This window comes from Prinia subflava, chromosome 25 (assembly GCF_021018805.1).
Source record: "Prinia subflava isolate CZ2003 ecotype Zambia chromosome 25, Cam_Psub_1.2, whole genome shotgun sequence".
Taxonomy (NCBI): Eukaryota; Metazoa; Chordata; class Aves; order Passeriformes; family Cisticolidae; genus Prinia; species Prinia subflava.
Genome location: NC_086271.1, coordinates 4,521,449 through 4,540,898, shown reverse-complemented (window position 1 = coordinate 4,540,898; position 19,450 = coordinate 4,521,449). Strand labels below are relative to the sequence as shown.

The following is a 19,450-nucleotide window of genomic DNA, read 5'->3' as shown; positions in this document are numbered from 1 at the left end:
TAACAAGGAGATGAAGCCCACAATAGCACAAGGCCAATATGTGTGAGATGGAAAATGTCACACTGAATTTGAAGTTTAATTAAATCCTAGAAAATGTTACAGGGAAAATGGTTTCTAATCTACAGCTGTCTTGCTGAGAGGGAGGCAAATCTGGGAAGAGTTTTCACAAATCTTGGAGGGTTTCATAGGGCCCAGCTGTCAGATTTTGAGGGGTTCTTTATTCTCTCAGCTTCCAAAGCGCTGCTCTGTTTGGAGACAGTGCAGGTGTTTTGGGATGGCTGGAGGTGAGGAGCTGCTCATTCCCTGTGTGGACAAGGGCTGCTTGAGCTCTGGTTTTTGCACAGTCTCTAGGAAACTTCCGTGCCTTGGAATCCCTTCCTGCAGCTGAAACTTCCTATTTAGTTTTTACAAATTGCGAAGGAGATAATGGATTGTGAAGCTGGCCCAGAAGCTCAGTCATGGGAAGAGGAGGAGTGGGAATGCTCCAGTGTGATTTGTCTCCCTACCTGCAGGTTTGATCCCCAAAAATAAAATCCCATCTGTTCAAGTTGTCATCTCTGCTTAAAAAGCTTTGCAGCCAGGCTAGACCCCCTTGGTGTGGAGGAAAGCAAATATTCCCTGCCAGGAGCTTCCTTAGATCCGTAATTCCTGATGACTGACGTGTGGAATGGTGTCGTCCAGCTGAACAAGGATATTATTTTATAGTGTTTCACAAATTGTCAAAGCTCTAAGGTAATTGCTTGTAGGATTGGAATGCTAATTAAAGGCATTAATCTCTCTCTGGTATTCCCAGCGTTGTTCATGAATAATGGGAAGAACCTTTTCCATGCCCTGGTTCATCCCAGCTCGCTTTGCTCTTGGTACCAGCATTGTCCAGGGCATCCCAGCAGCACCCTTCCATGAGGACCTCTTTAAAAATCCTCATGGATTTTTAAAACTTAAGGAGAGTTTCAGTGCTTGGCTTCAAGGCTTTTAATCTCACATCAAAGTCACGGGGAGCTGGCATGACAATATTCTGGGATTTGGGTGCCTGAATTTTCTTGGATAATCTTCTTTTGACTGTGTTAAACCAGGTACATGGAGATAGTTAAAAATTGGGTTCCTAGTTCAAGCTCAAGAGCATTAGAAATCAAAATTTTAAACTTTTCCTAATAATAAAATTGTACTGTGTTTACTATACTAGAATTATATATATTGTATACAATAATTTAACAGATGAGAATTCAGTTTAATAAAAGATAAATTTCAAAAATGCAGAATTCCAAAAAAAAGTGCATAAAAAGAAGATGCCAAATCTGAGAAATACTTTTTTTTCTATATAAAATGTTCACAGATGTTTGTGGCTCTGTGAATACCCAAATAATTCAACATTTTTAATAGCTGATCCACTTCTGTCAGGCTTTGCACTTCTCACTGGGCAGTTCACCCAGTTAGATTCAGTCTCAGTTCATTCAGCTGGATTATTGTAGTGTATTTTTATGATATTCATCTGTGACTTCAGGTACAGATCCCTGGATTCTGTGTCTCAGCATTCCCACTGAGCACAGACCCCATTTCTAATATAAAAGGAGATATTGGAGCATTCAGTGAATTAACTTTGCTGAAAGGCTCAATTTATTTAATGGCAAAGACAAAGCACTAAGGACAGCCTTGTATCAAAGAAATCCCAGCCCTGCCAGATCCTTGGGATGTCTCTTCCTGTGTGATTTCAGTCTCTTGCCCTGCTCTGCCCACGCAGTGTTGGGAGGGCCTCTGAGCAGTGGCACTGTGAAATTAAGGAGTTTTTAAAAAGGTTTGAGTATTAATCCTACAGGGCTGAATAAGTTTGAGAAGGAGCTTAACTTTAATGTAGTCATGTTCAGCAAATACTGTCAGGAGACCAAAGTATATTTAGGTATTCCCAATCAGGCCACACTTCAGCAGTGATTTAATTAAAAGATTTAACAGCACTACATCCCATTTTGGTTCTTTTTGCTGATGATTTTTTGTTAGCCATCACTGTCCTATCAAACAGCAGAAGATTAGAAAATCCTCTCAGCTTCTGGAGAATGTGGCATGACTGGTGATTCCATCAATCCTTGTTCAGGAATACTGCTTGGAATGGGGATTCTGTGCCAGGCTTTGGGATGGGGGTGGGGAGAACATGGCTGTGAAATGGAAAAACCTTTCACAATATTTTTAATTGTGGACTCCAGGCTCAAATTATCTTTGTCCTCACCCACTGGTGCTTACAAGGAGTGCAGGCATAAATTGTTAGTGTGATTCCCCTGGAGATAATTGAGAAAGGACTCCTAAAAGTAATAAAGCATAATTGGCACACAGAATTCCCAAGTGGGGTTTGGGAACCCCGGATTAATCTTCTCGCTGTGCTGCAGCTGCCATACCTTTGGCATTGCCCCCACCATGGTTTTTTCCTTTATTGTGGGAGATAATTGCTGTCATTGTTCTGTGATTCCATAATTATTGCAGATAATCACAGTGCTGTGACTCTGGGCCATTTTCCTTATAAGAACACATTTGTGTAGATTACAAAAATTCCTAGAAACAGTTTTGTTGGATTTTGTCCTTGCATTTTAGAGTGACTGGCAGAGTAATCCTTTTGTGGGGGGCCTGTTCAGGAACGTGGGGTTCCCTGTGTGAGATACACTCTGCCCTTTCCATACTGCCTGATTGTTTCATATATTAGCATAAAATTTCATTGAATTTGTAGTTTGAGTTGGAAAATGCCTGAATATTCTGAATATCCCGACAAAACCGTTCATGCTGTGGGTGTGACAGAGCACTGTTACCTTTGCAGGACAGCATCAAGCTGCAGGTTGTATCTCTAGAATCTGAAACGCTTGGGAATACATTAAATCATTGAAATTTTTAATAATTTTAATATTCCATCCCTGAACCTACTCTGTGAGCAGCTTTTGAACAGCCTGTTCACCGAATACAAGTGACTTCAAACCCACTCAGGGAAAACAAACAGATGGAAGTGATAAATCCAAGGAGCAGTTGGGAACAGCAGCCTGTGCTGGGGCAGAAAAGGTTTGGTTGAAGAGATTTATCTGAAGAAGTAAATGAAAATGATAATACAGAGATTGAATCAACTGAATTAAAACCTAAAGCCAGCAAAATAGGTGGTAAAAAAACTGCAAGGGTGCAAAAGAGTAAACAAAAGCGCCTGAGGAACATTTATGCTCAGTATCTGATTATTCGTTCTGTTATTTATTTATTGATTTATTTATTTATACGTATTTTTGATGCATTTTATCTGCTAGGGGAGTATTTTTAAGAAAACACTTGGCTTCTTAATTTTTTAAAGACCTTATTAAGAAAATAGTTCTAAGAAAATATTTTAAGGAAAATATTTATTAAGAAACATTGGGATTTGTTGTGAAAGGCGTTTTCAGTGCACATCTGTGGCAGTTTAAGGTTTCTCTCCCTTAGCTTGTGTTGTTGTAATATAGAAAAGATTGGGATTTATCCAAGCTTGTGTCTGAGTCAGGGATGGTTCACCTGTAGCATGAGAGTTCCTATCTTGCTGGTAAATCTGGATGGAATTCCCTAAGGAGGAATTCCCAGACCTTTCTTTTAGGTGGTTCTTTGTGTGAGATTTGGTTTTTGTGGGAGGTAAAAATAATCAACTCTGGTCTCTTCTCAAGCAAAGTGCATTTCTTTAACTTACCTTCCAAATCATGTCGAAATATCAAAATATTTGTTGAGCTGAGCAGCAAAATAATTTATTTGTGGGTAAGAACTAAAAAATCCAGACAGAACACACACCCCACTGCTGTTCCTCAGACATTTTGTGATGATGACGATGATCTTGTGGTCAGCAGAGGAATCCTTGAAGGGCAGAAATGGTGTCAGAGTGCTGAAGGATTTAAATGCACATTTTTCCACGAGAAAGAAGCCAGTTATTACTGGCATGAGCAGTGGAGAGCACTCTGTACTCTCCAGATGCAAAGATAATATGATGGTGACAGCTCTGCCACAAAATCGTCTTCCAGATGTTGGATTTGAGCCAGAACATTTTTTTTTTGCCTTCCAAGAATGAGGAAGTACAAAAGCAAAGATGCAGTTTATTAAAAAAATCATCCTGTCAAACGTGGAATCCCCCTGGGATTTATTCCAGAGCTATGCAAGAAAAAGCAAACTAGGTCCAAGAAGTCTTGGGAGATACTTTTGGGGAATGTATTTCCACATATTCCTAGAATCTGTGGTGTCTTCCAGGGTTTTTTAAGCCTTGCATGGTAGAATTTGAAGACCTGGTTTTCCGTGCTTATGGAAGTCTCACATCAAGGTGTTCTCTCTGATTTCAGTGGAATTGTCCTTTAACCCACGAGTGTTTGTTTAGTGCTGTCTCCACCAGGTAGCTCTCACTGCTGCCAGCCTTGTGACAATTACAAGGAATTATAAAGGGCATTTCCTTCCATGCCTGTGTTCACCCCCCAGGCCCTCCTCATCCTAAAATGGGGCAACTACAGGGCACTGCCTTGAGATGGTGGAGGCAAATCTTGTTATTATCATTAATTTCGCTTTAAAGGGATGTTTCCCTGCATTGGGGGAGGGTGACAGGCATCTGTTGGTGGCTGTTCCATATTTTTCTGTGCTCAGAGGAGACAGCAGCGCCCCGACAACAAAGGTTTTGTCAGTAAAAACAATGACCCTGGCGAAATTGTAAAGGAACAAGATGATGTGCAGAACAATCATCAAGTGACTAATGAGAGCAAACAAAGAACTTGCAAACAAGCCCCCAAACTCCTGACAGCAGCAAACACAAAGCTCTGGGGTAAGGGAAAGTGCAGAGTGTGTTCATGGGCACCCAGCTGAAAGGAACTTGTGGCTCTCGTGGTCTTCCAGTGTCCATTGTTGCCGCGTTTGCCGTGGTGAGAGCTCCTCCAGGGTGTGGGAGAAGAGGAAAAACTCAGAGCTTCATCAAACCTTGGCAATTTAAAGAGGCACTTCTATTCCTATCATCGTGTTCTATTCCTACCTCTTGATCAGCTGGTTTTATTCCTGGTTTTTCATCTATCTCAGGGTGGGCACGTGCCTGGAGTATCTTGTGCTTCCTTGTTGAGAGCTGCTTTGAGCAAAGGCACTCCTGAACAGCATGTGGTCATGCAGGATGTGGGTTTAGAGAAAACAAAAAGAAACAGGAGAAATTAATAAGCCTGACAGCAGCAGGGTAGTAAGACAGTTATAAAAATCCCCTAAAACTGCTTTCTGTGGAAGTTCAAGAAGGAGCAGAAGCCACAGAGGCTCTTTTTGTGGGGACTCTTAAACCCTTCTTCACTCAGACCTGTTGGCATCCAAGGTCCATGTCCTTCCTGTGCCAAAGACTGCATCTGGATGCAGTGCTCCAGGGGGGAGGGTCTCACTGGATTTCAGATATTGTCAGACAGAACGAGGTAGTGACACTTCAGAGTGAGTTGGATCTGGACCTCCCTAAAGCAGACTTTACAATACAGCCTTTGGATGTGTAAGATTATCCTGATAAACAGATGATTTTGCAGCCTTAGATTAGCCCTGCATTGCTTTGGATGCAGCCTGTGACTGGTCTCCTGTCAGCCTGAAATCCTGATTTTACAGAGCTAAAACCGAGGTGCTCCTCTCTCCCTGGAGGCTGAGGAAGTCCAGCACTCACTCCTCGATCCAGGGAAGAGTTGGGGTTTGCATTTTTAAAGGAAAATGGCCGTGGAATGGAGCTGTTAGCCAGAAAGGATGGGTTTTCCTGACCTGCCTTCCTTCCTTCCTCTCCTCACGTCCTTGGGAGGTGCTGTTCCATTTCACGGCTCTGAATAGTGCTGAGTGTGGCAAATCCAGCTGATCCGGGCCCTTGACTTTGTTCTGAGTTTTAGATGAGGTTTTAAAATACTTTATCCTTCGCTGTCAGATAAAAGGAGATTTGTTGCTCTGTTTGGACAGAAATACAGAGACCTCCCACCCTAGAAAGACTAAAGTTGACACCTTAATTCTAAGAATACCTGTTGACAAATTATTATTGTCTGTACCCCAGCCTTTTCCTTTTAATATTAATTTTATCTTTTCTGACATGTAAAAATTAAAACCCTCAGTGGAATCTCATTTACCAGAATCATTCAACTGAAAATTCCCAGCCTGTGCCATCCGTGAGATCACTCTGTTTATTTAATGGATTGGAGGCAGGAGTTTCAAGCACAAACACTCCAAAAGTTTCACTCAGCATGTTTGCTCTGCAATTCAGATTGTTGGGTTTTTAGTTTTAAGTAAGGAAAGATCTTGAGTAATATTACAGAAAATAAAAGATGAAAACTCAAGTCCCTGTTCCTAATGGATTTCAAGTGGTTTTCAAAGCAAAGCAGATCAGGGATAGATAAAAAAGGGGGTTTAATGCAAGTGAGAGGAAACATATACCACCAACAAGCGTGGTAAAAGAATTTAATTTTCTTTTTTAATGTAAATATATTCACATATACAATTATTTCAATATAAATCTAAAGTAGAGAGTGGAATCTGTGATACAGATCTCCCTTTTGATTTGGGAGCTTGACTCCTGAGCAGGAAAACAAGTCACATTACCAGGATGCAATCCCATTGACTCCACAGAAAAGTTGCCCCTCCACAAACACAATGATTTTTGTTCAGCTCATTTCTTTCCCTTATCTCTCTGTTTCCAGGCTGCAGCCCAGGCAGGGGAGGGCCAGCTCCAATTCTGTGCTGTTCCCTCCACCCATGTAAGGAAATTCCTTGCCTTCCACATCAGTCCTATTGTTTCCGGCCCAGCGGTGGCAGCTCAGGGAGCCTTTGCCGAGGATTTCAGTGGCAAAATTAGCCCTCAAAAACTGTTGGGTTGCATCAGCTCAGGGCAGGATGGATGTTTTGAACTTAAAAACTTCATCTCACAGGGCCACAGGATGGTTTGGGTTGGAAGGGACCTTAAAGATCATCCTGTTCCACCCCCAGTTCGAGGATGATGGTTCTTATCACAAGCGTGGGGTTAGGGAGTTTAAAATGCATAAAAACATAAATGTGTGTTTGCAAATACCAAATTATTTCTAGGCAGTGATGATTCAGATGAGGCTGGTGTGAATTAGTCAGTGAAACCCACGTGGCTTTAAAAGTGTGCCTTTAATTGTGGGGTTTTAACCCAGCACTGGTTTTGATGCCCGGTGGTTAAATGAGAGGTTTAGTTCAAACACATGAGTTTAAACTGTAAAATTATTACCCAGAGCTTCAGCACAGCTTTTAGGAGTTTCTGTGCAAGATAAACATGAACAGAATACCAAGAATATTTCAGAAATAAATGGAATAACAGGGAAAACTCGCCTTGGTGGCTTCACACCAAGCTCTGGTCTGCACTGTGTGTGGGGCAGATAGTTTCCATATTTAATTTCTGCTTGCTTTTAAAATAAAAAATACAGAGTAGTTCAGCTTGTTCTCTGTCTTCTCCAAGACATTGAAATGGTAATTTTCAAGTGGAGTGTGGCTGAGACCTGTAAATGTTTTAGCTGAAGAGACCTCTTGAAGTCAGGCACAGAAATGAAGATGAAAATTCTACACAGAGTCTGTTCTACATTCTATGTTACTTTAAATGAGTAACAGCCTCCCAAAGGCAACCCATAATAATAGCCTAATAACAGCTAAAATACTTTCATTTGCATATTTGCTTTTGAGGGAATTTTCTTAGAACGTAGAATGATTAAAGCTAAATTCCCAAAATGTTTGGTATCGTCTCTGGAAACATAAAACACCTCCTGGAAATTACGATCTGAACTGGGACTGAAGTTTTGTTTCTGGGAAAAACTCTCAAAGTTGCACATGAAACTGGGATGTTGAAATCAGAACAATGTTCTTGTCCCGTTCCCTCTGTATATAATTTTATTGGTTTGAGTTAATGTGTAGGATTTCTTGTGTGTCCACTGCGTTTATTAACAGCTTCAGCTCTTCTCAGCCCTAATTCCAGCCTTTAGAGTCTCAAACTTGGACACAGTGGGAAGTAGTTTTGCACCTTTATTATGGCAATTCTGCTGTAAAGAAATGATTTCTCAAATAACAGTGACTTTTTCTATCCTTGGAAATTGTAATTTTGTGCTACTTAACTTTGTATTATCTTGGGTTTGATGCCAGATTTGTTTTTTTTTTAAAAAAACCCTTGATTTCCTTTTGAAGTTGACAAAAAGACAGGTTTTCAGTGGGATTGTAATACAGTAAGTGATTTAGTGCTCTCTGGAGAGTCAGAAAGAGAACAAAAGCCATTGTAGAGGAATAATGGGTGTTGGGTTTTTTGATTTTCTTTTTTTTTTTCCTCCAGTTTCCCCTTCGAGCTGTGTGATGAGAAATTTTGAAAAGAGTTTTCCTTTCAAAACCTGTGATGTTCAGTGGTTTGGGTCAGAGCATTTGGAAGTGGGTGAGATTCATCTGATAAAACCCCACGTGAATGTTAATTTATATCCTGCAGTTCAGCAAGTCAAGTCTTTTGTTTTAATATGAACACATCCAACTCAATGTAATAGTTAGCATTTTATAGAAGGGATAAATCCATTATTATTGCAAGTCTGGAGCCAGCCAGCTCTCAGATCCTGTGGCTGATGGGATGTCACCTTTTCTGTGCCACGAGGAGCTTTTCAGCCTGTGTTGGAGCTGCTTTCTCAGCCCTGCCTGTGTGATACTGCAGTGACTTTCAGAACTTCAGCTCTGGCAGCTCTCATCGGTATTTAACAACTTCATCATATTGAAACTGCTTTTAATTAATGAAAGGAGCCAGGCTGTAATGCAGTTCTCACATGCTGACAGACCCATGTGCTCCCTGATGCTTTGCCATACTTTGCTCTGATGTTCTTTCTTAAATACCTTTATTTTTTTATATCACACTGTGAGGGGTTTGTGGCATCTCAGCAGAGCTGTGGTCATTGCAAGGAGGAGGGGGGGAAATAATGAAGTTAATATTTCTTCCTCTTTTTTAATTTTTTTTTTCAATATTCCTTGAATATTGAAAAAAATACTGCATGTCCAGACTGCAGCTGGACATGAATTAATGCCCAGTGCTGCGTGGATGATAATTGAGGGGATAAACACGTGTGGGGCTGGGCTGTGTGTGCCTGACGTGCCTGTCTGAGCTAATTGTGGGGGCACTATTTACGGTCAGTGGAGAGGAATAGGCCCTTGGCACCCTGCCTCTCAGCTGACCTATTTTAGCCATCTATCTTGGAGAGGGATCAATCACAGCACACAAGTACCAACTTCTCTCCCTCCACTGGCTCTGCGGAGCACCCAGAGCGTCAAAACCCAACGCAGATCTCGGCGTTGAAGACGTAAATGTAGTGACACAAACCCTTCGTGTGGGGTTTGACATAAAGACAACATTTGGGTTTGATAGGGAGCTGTGAAATGCTCGTTTATGGCATCGTGGGATGAAAAAAACTCACAGCTGCTTTGCAAACGGAGTGCTTAGAATTGCTTTGCCAGATTGAAATTGTTTATTTACATTTCTTAGCAGAGTTGCGCTCCAGCCCTGGTGTTTGAGCTGAAAAGCTTTAGGAACAGATGAGAGTTGACAATTCTGTTTTGGGGGAGTTTGAGGCTTCCTGTGGTCCCCCAGGGAGAGCACAGGCACTCTTGGCAATTTTAGCCATCATTTGTATTCTCTGTGAGCACAGGGCTGAGCTGCTGCTGGGGCTGCCTGTGTTGGATGTGGAAATGAGTGCCCTAGGAGTGGGGTGGTGGCTCTGGCACTGGTGTGGCACCGTGGGCTCGTCCCTTCAGGGGTAAAAGCACAGGGAATGTTCAAAGGAATTCCCAGTTTGCCACTGGTTTGGCACGATGGCTTCCTGATGGCCATAGAACTATGAAGTTTGAGGCAGGTTTAATGTGTAAGGCTGAAGGAAACAATCTGCCTCTGCTAAAGATTCCTTTACGCTTGGTAGATGGAGGATGAAGAAAACAGTGAAGTGTGAAGTGGATTTGGGATATCAGAGTTTGAATTCCAGTCCCACAATTTGATTATCTCCTCAAAGCATCCCTCACTGAAGGTAGCTGTGTGCTGCTGGCAGAACTTTACAGAAGGAAGATCTCTTCTGTTCTTCCTAAGTTCTGAGGGATTTCATAAAATCATGGAATGGTTTGGGAGGGACCTTAAAGCTCATCCAGTTCCACCCCTGGGAATGGGCAGGGACACCTTCCACCATCCCAGGTTGCTCCAGGCCCCTGTGTCCAACCTGGCCTTGGACACTTCCAGGATTTGTGTCTGATTTATTGTGTCTGTTCCCCTCATCTTAAACACTGGGCTTGATTTTTCAGTGGCAGAAACTATTCCTGAAGTCTTGCACAATTTCACTCTTTTCTTCCCCCTCAAATTTTCAAAATGATTTAAATAATCAAATGTAATTTTCTACAGAAACACATTCTTGAGTTTGTTGAAATGGAGTGTGCACGGTTTCCATGAATACACTGTTTAAATGGATATCTGTGAAATATGACCTATTTAAAATCTGTATCATATATATTTAAATACATCTTGAGTTAAATATTTAAGTGACATTGTCAGTCACTTGCTAAGTCGTATTTAACACAGAACTTGTGTAACCTTTGCTGTGTGGTGTGATTTTACAGCTCTGCTTACAACACAGCCTTGGGGTTTGAACTTCACTCTCACTGCTACATTTGGGATAAATTTGTCACTTATTTGTTATTTCTGTGCACGAAACAAAGTGAAGTGGCAGCTATTGCTCAGCTGTTTTTGGTAAGCAAACAGCTGGAGATGTGCCACATCCAGATGTTGAGTGTCCTGGCACCATTCCTCGAGGAATGCTCTGGTTGGCAGCACCCCGTGGCCTTGCAGTTCCTGGGTGTCCTCCTTGCCCCAGTGACATCTCCCTGGGCACATTCCCTCTCCCGGAGCTGCTGTGCCCATGGGAACAGTTGGATGGAACACAGGGATGTTGTTGCAGTGCTGTGTGCTGCCATCTAATGGAGTCTGCTCCTCACAGGTGTAAATCTGCTGAAAAAAATGCTGGGAGCATCCTGCAAGTCCCAGCGTGAATACTGATAAATTATATATTTTATATTTATCAGAGCTACTTCCCTCTTTTCCTGATTTTCTTTGTTTCTTTCCCTCGTGCAGGCCCTTGATGGAAATATATATGATCACCTTAAGGATTATTTAATGGCATTCAGCAGGACTGAACTAGAGACGTGCCAAGCTGTACAGAACACATTCCAGTTTTTACTGGAGACTTCCAGCAGGGTAAGTTTGAACTAGGTGATCCTCTGTGACTGAATCCTTGCAGCGTGGACGAAGCCCCAGGCCTGAGATTTGCTTCTAAAATCCTGATAAAACTGAAGGGTTGATGGTTTTGGTTGCTCCTGAGTGGTATCAAGTTAAAAGACACCAGTTTTCTTGGGGAGGATTTTTCCCTGGCACCCAGACTGCTTTCCTCTGAGTGCATTTATATCCAGAGATGCTCAGTTCTCCTCACCCTGCACGTTTGGGAGGGGACATTGCAGCTGAGGGTTCTGCGTGGTGTAATCTGGAGCCAAGCCCTGGGAAACTGCTTGGATCATTTCTCAATAATTGTCTGACAGCTTAAAATCCAAACGATTGCGCTGTTTTCTCCCTGGAATTAAGAGTGGCAAACACAGCAAACAAATTAGAGCCTTGTCATAGACATGGTTTGTTTGCTTTGTCGAGCAGCCAGGCTGAGAGAGGTGTGATCGCTTCCAGGGTAATTTTGATACTTAAATAATTCATCTGCTGGCCTAAAAAAAAAAAAAAATTAAAAAATTGCTACTGAGCTCAGAAAAGCTGCTTTGGTGCAGTCATAATATTCCTTTATACATTTACCTTCCCCACCCACCCAGAAACAGAGCTCCTTCACACAGAGATGTGGAGCAAAAGCTTATTTAACACATTCCTTATTTACCTCCAAGCGAGTGATCTCACACCTTCAGAGATCTAAAGTGAGGGCATGAAAAATGGGCTTCACCCTCAGCTTTGAATTCACTTGGCAGCAACTGTAAAAATAATCAAAATATCATTTTCTCTTCAGTTGTAGAAGGACTTTCAATAATTTACCTAGGGGTGTATTATTCAGGTCCGCTTCAAATACCTTCCCCAATATGCTGGCTTGGAATCTGTTAGCTAAACAGCCTTGTGTATAATGCCTGCATAATTAATTTTTCACTGTCGTATCAGATCCTTTGTGTTTAAAATGCTCAGAGAGCTGCCTGCTTCAGACTTTGATCCCATGCTCAGCTGCCATATCCAAGCAGCTCCTTGGAGTAGGAATCCTTTCCTCAGACATTTGTGTGTGCTGAGGTCGGGCTGGTTTGTGCTAGCCAGGCCAGGGAGCTGCAGGTCTGGCTGATTTTACACAGGCTGTGTGTGTGAGTTGGGTTTGTGCTTTACTCCGTGGGCACAGTGCCTGGAGAAGGGACAGAAATGTAAATCCAGCTGGCAGGTCTGAGCAGGGCTTTTACAACTGGTTCCTACAACTCTGTTTGCTTCTCTCCTTGTGCTTCAGGGATATGGAGAAGAGAAACTTGTGTTGCTTTGCTAGTGAAAATGTGTGCTTCGCTCTGAATATATTGACTGGTGGATTTTTCCACAGGCTTTGCTTATCCTTTCTTTCCATAACAGGTCCAGGTTGCAGTAATCAGCCCAAAAAAAGAATCTAGAAAAAAAAAAAACCAAACCAACATTTTCTCTTCACCAAAACCCATCTGTGTCTTTCAAAAGCAGCTTGAGTTGTTAAACATGTAATAAATTTGTTAGCAATTTAAAACAAACCTGTCATCAAAGCCAAGGTTTTAAATATTTATTGGGGGTTTTGAATGCTTCACCTGTTCTTTGTTAGTTTGCAGTACAAGCTTGGCAGGCTCTGCCTAGAAGAGACACTTCAGGTCATGGGGAGGAATATTTTTGCTCTTCCATCTGAACTGTATTTCTGTTTTCAGGATGGAATTAAATTGTATTTGCTCTAGGAGGACACAAGTTGCTTCCCACAAGTGCCAGGGATGGCTCCTTGGATGGGCAGGGCTGGCTCTCGCCTCATGTGATGCAGATTGAGGGAAACAGCTGAAAACCAGATTTTCTGTATTAAATGCAGGTTTTTTCATAGTTTTATCATTGTTTGTTGGAGATTTTATTACCCATGGGTCAGGGTGGCCCTTGTTATTCCTCTGATACTGGAATGGGAACACTGACCCCAGAGAGGGTGGGTTTAGATGGGATTTTGGGAAGGAATTGTTCCCTGTGAGGGTTGCAGGTCCTGGCACAGGGTGCCCAGAGCAGCTGTGGCTGCCCCTGGATCCCTGGCAGTGCCCAAGGCCAGGCTGGACAGGGCTTGGAGCAGCCTGGGACAGTGGGAGGTGTCCCTGCCCATGGCAGGGGTGGAATGAGGTGATTTTTTAGGTCCCTTCCCACCCAAACCGGTCTGGGACTGTGATTGTATCAAAATGCAGTTTAAGTTGCTTTTCACTTGAACAGTCGTAGTCAAGACTTGCACTTCTGGCACTTCTCTTTTGGGGAAAAAAGCTGATTTTCTTCAGAACATTTTCTGAAATTCCATTTGTTGTTTTAAGTAACATTTCTGTGAGGTTTCTGGTAAGAGGGCAAATAACTTCCTTTATGAACATCTCTGACTGTGCCTTGTTTCTCCATGAGGGATATATTTAATGTTTGATTTCAGGTCTGTTTTAACCTGTCAGTTGACATTGACTTCAGAAAGAAACTGTGTAAGAACATTGATTTAATTACTGAATAACAGGAAATCTATTTGGAAATGTTGCAGCTTAATCCCAAGGATACAGTATTGCTTTGGAGTCTTTTATTCTCTTTTTATCAAGTGTCCAACATTTTGTGCAAATGCAGGATTTGGTGTGCTGGGCTTGCACATTCTCCCAAGCCTCCTGTTCTGGTAACAGGATGCATTTTTAACCACTTAATTCTGATAACAATGTTTGCATTTTTAACCACTTCTTGTAGCTTTGAGGAGAAATCTCCTAGGAGTGCTGCTGAAAAAAGGAGTTTTCTGCTTTGCACTGAGTTGTTCGGAGTCAGATTACTGTGGGGAAAGAGCATTAAAATATCTGTGTAGATTTTCACATCTTCAGTATCTTAATTTGTGGGTTTTTTTCTTTTTTCCTCCTAATTGAAGTTAAAACAGTTCCACATATTTGGCATGGGCCAGGGTTGCGTGCTGTGGTCAGTGTTCACATGGATCTAAAGGACAATTCAGTGGAATAGCTGGTTAAATTAAATTATTTTGAGTTAAATTAAATGATTTTGATGCCAGATCAGTGCTGAGCATCCTCTGAAGCTGCAGATGTTCCCGTCTTTAGTATTTTCTGAATTTCTATTTCTGGGAATTCGTGATGCAAATCCCTGTCTGTTTTCTCCCCATTTGAGTGTGTTTATGTTCAACTGCTCAAATTGGAGCAGTAATTATGTACTTTTCTGCTTTAGATGAGTGTATTATTGGCCCTGGAGGACTATTTACTTTCTTTAACTGGAGATTAATTTTTCACTGTTCAGTATTTCAGTGACAAGCATCAACATTTTGCTGCATTAGAGAACAAGTTTTATTTCTCATTGTCCATGCAGCACAGAGTTCTTGGTCATGCAGAAGGCTGCTATTTCTGGATAAATACCATCTTTATTATCTCCTTTGTACGTGTAAACCCCCAGTTTGGTAATAAATTGATATAATTTTGGCTTTTTCATCAATTGAGGCAGTGAATGCTCTGTAAGAGTTCTTCAACCAGTGATCCTATTTTTTCATCTTGCAATCACTGGGTATTTCTTTGTAAATCTGTGTAAATTGTGGCATAAGAGGTTTGTTTAGGGATCTGTGTCATGGTGCCTGAAACGTATCATTAAACAAATTTGGGAGCTGAAGGAGTTTTGCTTCAGCAAAATGCAAGCTTGGAGAGTTTTCTCTGAAAGCAATTTAATAAACAGAGATGAAAGTTGTAACTGATTTTGGATGCATTATTCCAAATAATCTTTTCAGCTCCCACATCTAATAATTTCTGCCAAATTAAGACTTTTCATCTTAAGAAAGAGCAGTGCACAGGTAATTACCCACAAGAAGAGGGAAAAATATTTATGGCAGTGACACCACAGGGTGCCTGTTTAATAATTGGTGTTTTCTCCCCATTTTGTAGGTGAATGACAGGGATATTTTAGGTCCTTGTCACCCACTGCGTGTCCTGCCAGTGCCTCTGAACATCTTAGGTCCCCAATTCCCTGCTGGTGCACCCAGGCTTCTGCTGCAGGTTTAGTCTTGGTTGGAAACTGTGCTGGTTCTGCTCTCCAGCTGTTTTTCAGTTCACAAAGCAAGGAGTCTAAACAAACCTTTTTCTTTCCTCAGGTGGTGCGGGACAGCAACCTCCAGCTGTTCCTACAGGAGAACTCGGTGTTCCACAAACCTCAGCCCTTCCAGTTCCAGCCCAGTGACAGTGACACTGTAAGAGCCCTGAGAATCCCTGCAGTTACTTGATCTTGCTCTATTTTAAAGCAGATTGTTGTAAATGGGGAAGAGAATCGTTGGTATCCCAGTCTGGTTTAACCTCGTGCTCTATTTTTGGGAAAGAAAGGGAGAGTGGCCTGGTTGCTGGAGGTGGGTGATGATAAAAAAAGGCATCAAGCTGGCTCTACATCATCCACAAAAGAGCAGAATCCTTTTTCTGGCTTCCTGATTGTGACTAACAGTGCTCTGTTCCACTGCTTTCAACCTAATTCCTACTAAATTTTGTAGCCTTTTTATCCTGCCGGTGAGGTCCTCATAAAATTCACTAATACTGGGTTACAACTGTGCCAAATGAAGTGTCCCTGCACACCTAAATTGCTCAAGGAATGCTTAGAGATACATATAGAGAGTTACTAAAGATAATACTGTTAAAACACTGCATTCCAAAATAATATCCAAAAATCTTATCTTGATTTCTGTGTTGCTTCCGAAGCAATCATTAATGACATTAAAACTGAGTGAATCAGAGTATGTAAGAGCATTTTGAAACAGCACCTTGATTAAAGTGGATTCTTGATGCCCCATTGACATTACTGATGTTATTTTAAGAAACAGCTGTTTAAAATAAGTTTGGATCTTTAAAACGTATAAACTTTTTCTGACTTGAGTTCATTAGTGAACTGATTTGGGCAGTCCTGATCTGCAGTTCAAGGGATTCAGATCAAGACCTGCCTAAGGGGGATTTTCCCAGTCACCCTGACATCTCTGACTGGGTCTCCTTTGTACTTCCCTTTTAACAAACTCTGATTTTGCTTTTTATTCCAGAAAGAGTCAGTTATTCCCACAACTATGTTTGGATGGTGCTGTTGGGTGGGACTCTTGGGGTGTCCAGGAGTTGGACTGGAAAATGCTGATGGGTCCCTTCCCAGTCAGGATATTCTGTGATAAATGTTAGGTTGTTGCTGATAACAGTGAGCAGAATCTTTCTTGGTCTTTGCTGTGCCTGTCTAACCTCTGCTGCCGTGTTCTCCTCCCTGTGCACTCCCTGCATCCAGAGTTTTCATGCAGTTCAGCTGGTGGAGATTGAGCCCTCACCTGTCAGTGCTATGAGAATGACCATAGCAGAGGTACCTGGGGGTGTTTCTGTGCTCTCCCTGTGCATGTGGGACGCTGAATTTACACCCTGGAGAGGTGGCAACAGGATGCACAATATGGATATAAAACAGAAAATGGAAAAAAAAGCTTTTTTCACAATGAGACTAGGAGGAGGGAAAATCAATTTAAGGGTGTTATTTGTGGGGGGCAGCTTCACGCTTCCCCTGTGTTCTTGCACAGGGTTTGTAATTGATATTCTGATCTGCTGGGGCATGAATTAAAATTTCACAGCTCAAGGCAGTGCTGTGTGTGATTGGTGGCTGCTCTTCTGTGAGAGGGAAAGGTTGTCTGAGTGTGCACTGATGAAATGCAGCCCTGCTGCTCATTTCACTGGGCTCTTCTTCCAGAGGGCCATCCCACGGCCAGGAGAGCTGGAATTCACTCCCACTAAACTCTGCAGTGTGAGAAGTGCCAGGATTCTGTGCCGTGGCACTTGTGTGGCCTCACAGGGTCCACGTGTGCTGCCGGTGCTGCCGCACTCCAGGGATTTTTAGGAAGCCATGAATGGATCCTTCATGCCTCAGTTCCTCACTCCTTTGCTTGGTTAACCTGCTTGGGCTGCAGAATTCCTGCATTTCCTCAGTGCACTGCAGCTTTTTCATCTTCAGCTGCTTAGGCTGGAACCAGTTTTCCCCAAAATAATTAAATTGTGCTTCTTTATGATCCATGTAATTCTGCTCAGCTAACAGGATCCTGCCTGGGCAATCCCATTTTTAATCAATAAGTACAAGAGAATGAAGGCTCTTGCTCAGGCTTTTGAATTGGTCAGAAATTGGGTGTTTTCTAATTGATAGAGCAGCATTTAATTGCAGGAGAACAATTCCCAAGCATTCTTTTGCCACCTGTTCTGTTTCTGGATGTTTTACAGAGATTTCTCAGTTGGCTTTTACTCTCTGTGGGTTCTGCATGATAATTTTCACACCAAGGACTCAGAGTAAAAAAAAAGACTCATAAATACATCTCAGCCAAAGTTTAATATTAACCTTTCCCAAGAACAAGTTGTGGGCTTTCTTCAGGCTGATCCACTGAGACTGGGCTCAAAACTTGGAGTATTTAAGTGTTACTGGAATGGTGTTGTGAGGGCTGGAGGCTGGAAGAATGTTATAAACAACGTGAATGTGGAGCTCTGAATGGAGAGATCTGAATTCTGGGGTCAATTCCACTTTTGCGTGGTCCATCCCAAACTTGTGTTTTGTAAGAGAGGAGCTTGTTACCTTGTTCTGTGCAATCCTTGAGTCAGGGACAGCCCAGTTTGCTTTCAAAATGATCCCAGCATGCACAGTCAGAGCCTGCAAAAGGGTCTGTTCCTAAGAATGGAAGGAATGAAACAATTCCCCATCAACCTCCAGGATTTTTGATCCCCAGAATCCCAGTTGCTCTCTGTGAAATGTACACTTCTGAGTGCCCACAAAGAGAAAACCACTTGAAAATGCTTTACATCAATCAGGTATTTTCCTTTATCTAAAAAAAAAACCAACCTGATTTGGGCTTAAATTTAATCAGTTGTTCATGTTACTGAATTACTTGGATGATTTCATTGCCTTGGTTCATTTTGATGAACATAAATTCTTATTTTTTTAAAGTTTTCAAAAAGTCCCTAATACAAACTACTTACCCTTAAAGAAATGGTTTGTTTTAAAAATATTCAGAAAGAAATGATTGATCAGTTCCTATCAAGCTTTAATCCTCTCCAGAAATGAATTCCCAACATGGATTTATAGACAGCAAAGTCGAGAATGGGGAAGAGTCTTTTAAAATACCTTTATCCTCCCAAGGAAATGCAGTCAGCACATCCTGGCCTTCCCCAGAGGCTGCTGTGATACTGCACAGTTTAATCATCCCCCATCCTCCCATGAGGAGAGGGATATTCATTAATTCCACAGAAATCCAGTGTGTGGAAAACACGCTGTCCCTGTGCTCACGGATAAGCCACGAGAACAGGGCAGAGGAGAAAGGAAATTCGCCAGCTTTTCTCTGTTTCCTGTTTGGAAAAGCTGCTTTTTCCTTCATCCCGGGGTTATCACGTGAGAAAAGGAGGCAGGTGACACAAAAGTGTCCCTGGAACAGGAGGAGAAGGGTCCTGAAAAGCTGATGTTTCATTTTTGGGGGCTTTTTCCTGTTTTTCAGTCTCTGTTTCCTCAGAGAACATGAGGAAAAGCAGTGGCCCAGCTGATTCTCCCACAGCTTCTTGACATGAAAATAATCTCTTTTTTCTCCTCTTAATTTGCACAAAAACACCTCAGGAAGTTCACTGGAAAGTTTTGCAGTTTCACCCCACTTAACTTGGCTGTTTTATGGGTAGATTCTGAAAATAAAAGTGAATTTCCCTGCAGTCTCAGAAGAATATCATGGAATTTCTCAGCATCTTCTGTGAAGGAATTTTATGTAAGTTGCATAAACAAATACAAAAAGGGCCCATATTTCTATATTTGCAGTGGTCTCTACATTTAATACCAGAACAGACCGAGTTTAAGTATAACTTTCTTGATGTTAAATCTAAAAAAACCAAAAAATTAAAGTTATTGTTTAATTTTATCAACCTTTTAATACCAGAACAGACTGGTTTTAAGTATAACCTTTTTGAGGCTAAATATATATTACAGGGAAGTAATGATGTCATTTTATTCAGTATTAGGAATTCTTTTTGAGGAGAATTACAGCCATTCAGGTTAAGAAATGATCAGTGGGTGTGAGTGGGCAAAGCTCTGCCTTCCTTCTGTGACTTGACCCATCTTGTGCTTGTCTAAAACTGATTTTATTTAATCCCTCCCACCCCAGTTGTGCTAAAAATAAGATCTGAGATCTAATATCTATATTTGAGGTTGATACTGAAGAAAAAATAACGTTTTGGAGACTTA

The 19,450-nt window shown here is 41.8% G+C and overlaps 1 protein-coding gene across 1 annotated transcript in view; it reads left to right on the top strand.

Annotated features, from left to right (window-relative positions):
* Positions 1–19,450, top strand: part of FCHSD2 (FCH and double SH3 domains 2) — a 120,993-nt gene that overhangs the window by 76,312 nt on the left and 25,231 nt on the right. Inside the window, exons 9-10 of the mRNA XM_063419352.1 lie at positions 11,090–11,212; positions 15,339–15,434. Coding sequence (XP_063275422.1) covers positions 11,090–11,212; positions 15,339–15,434 — 219 coding nt within the window. The remainder of the gene's footprint in view (positions 1–11,089; positions 11,213–15,338; positions 15,435–19,450) is intronic.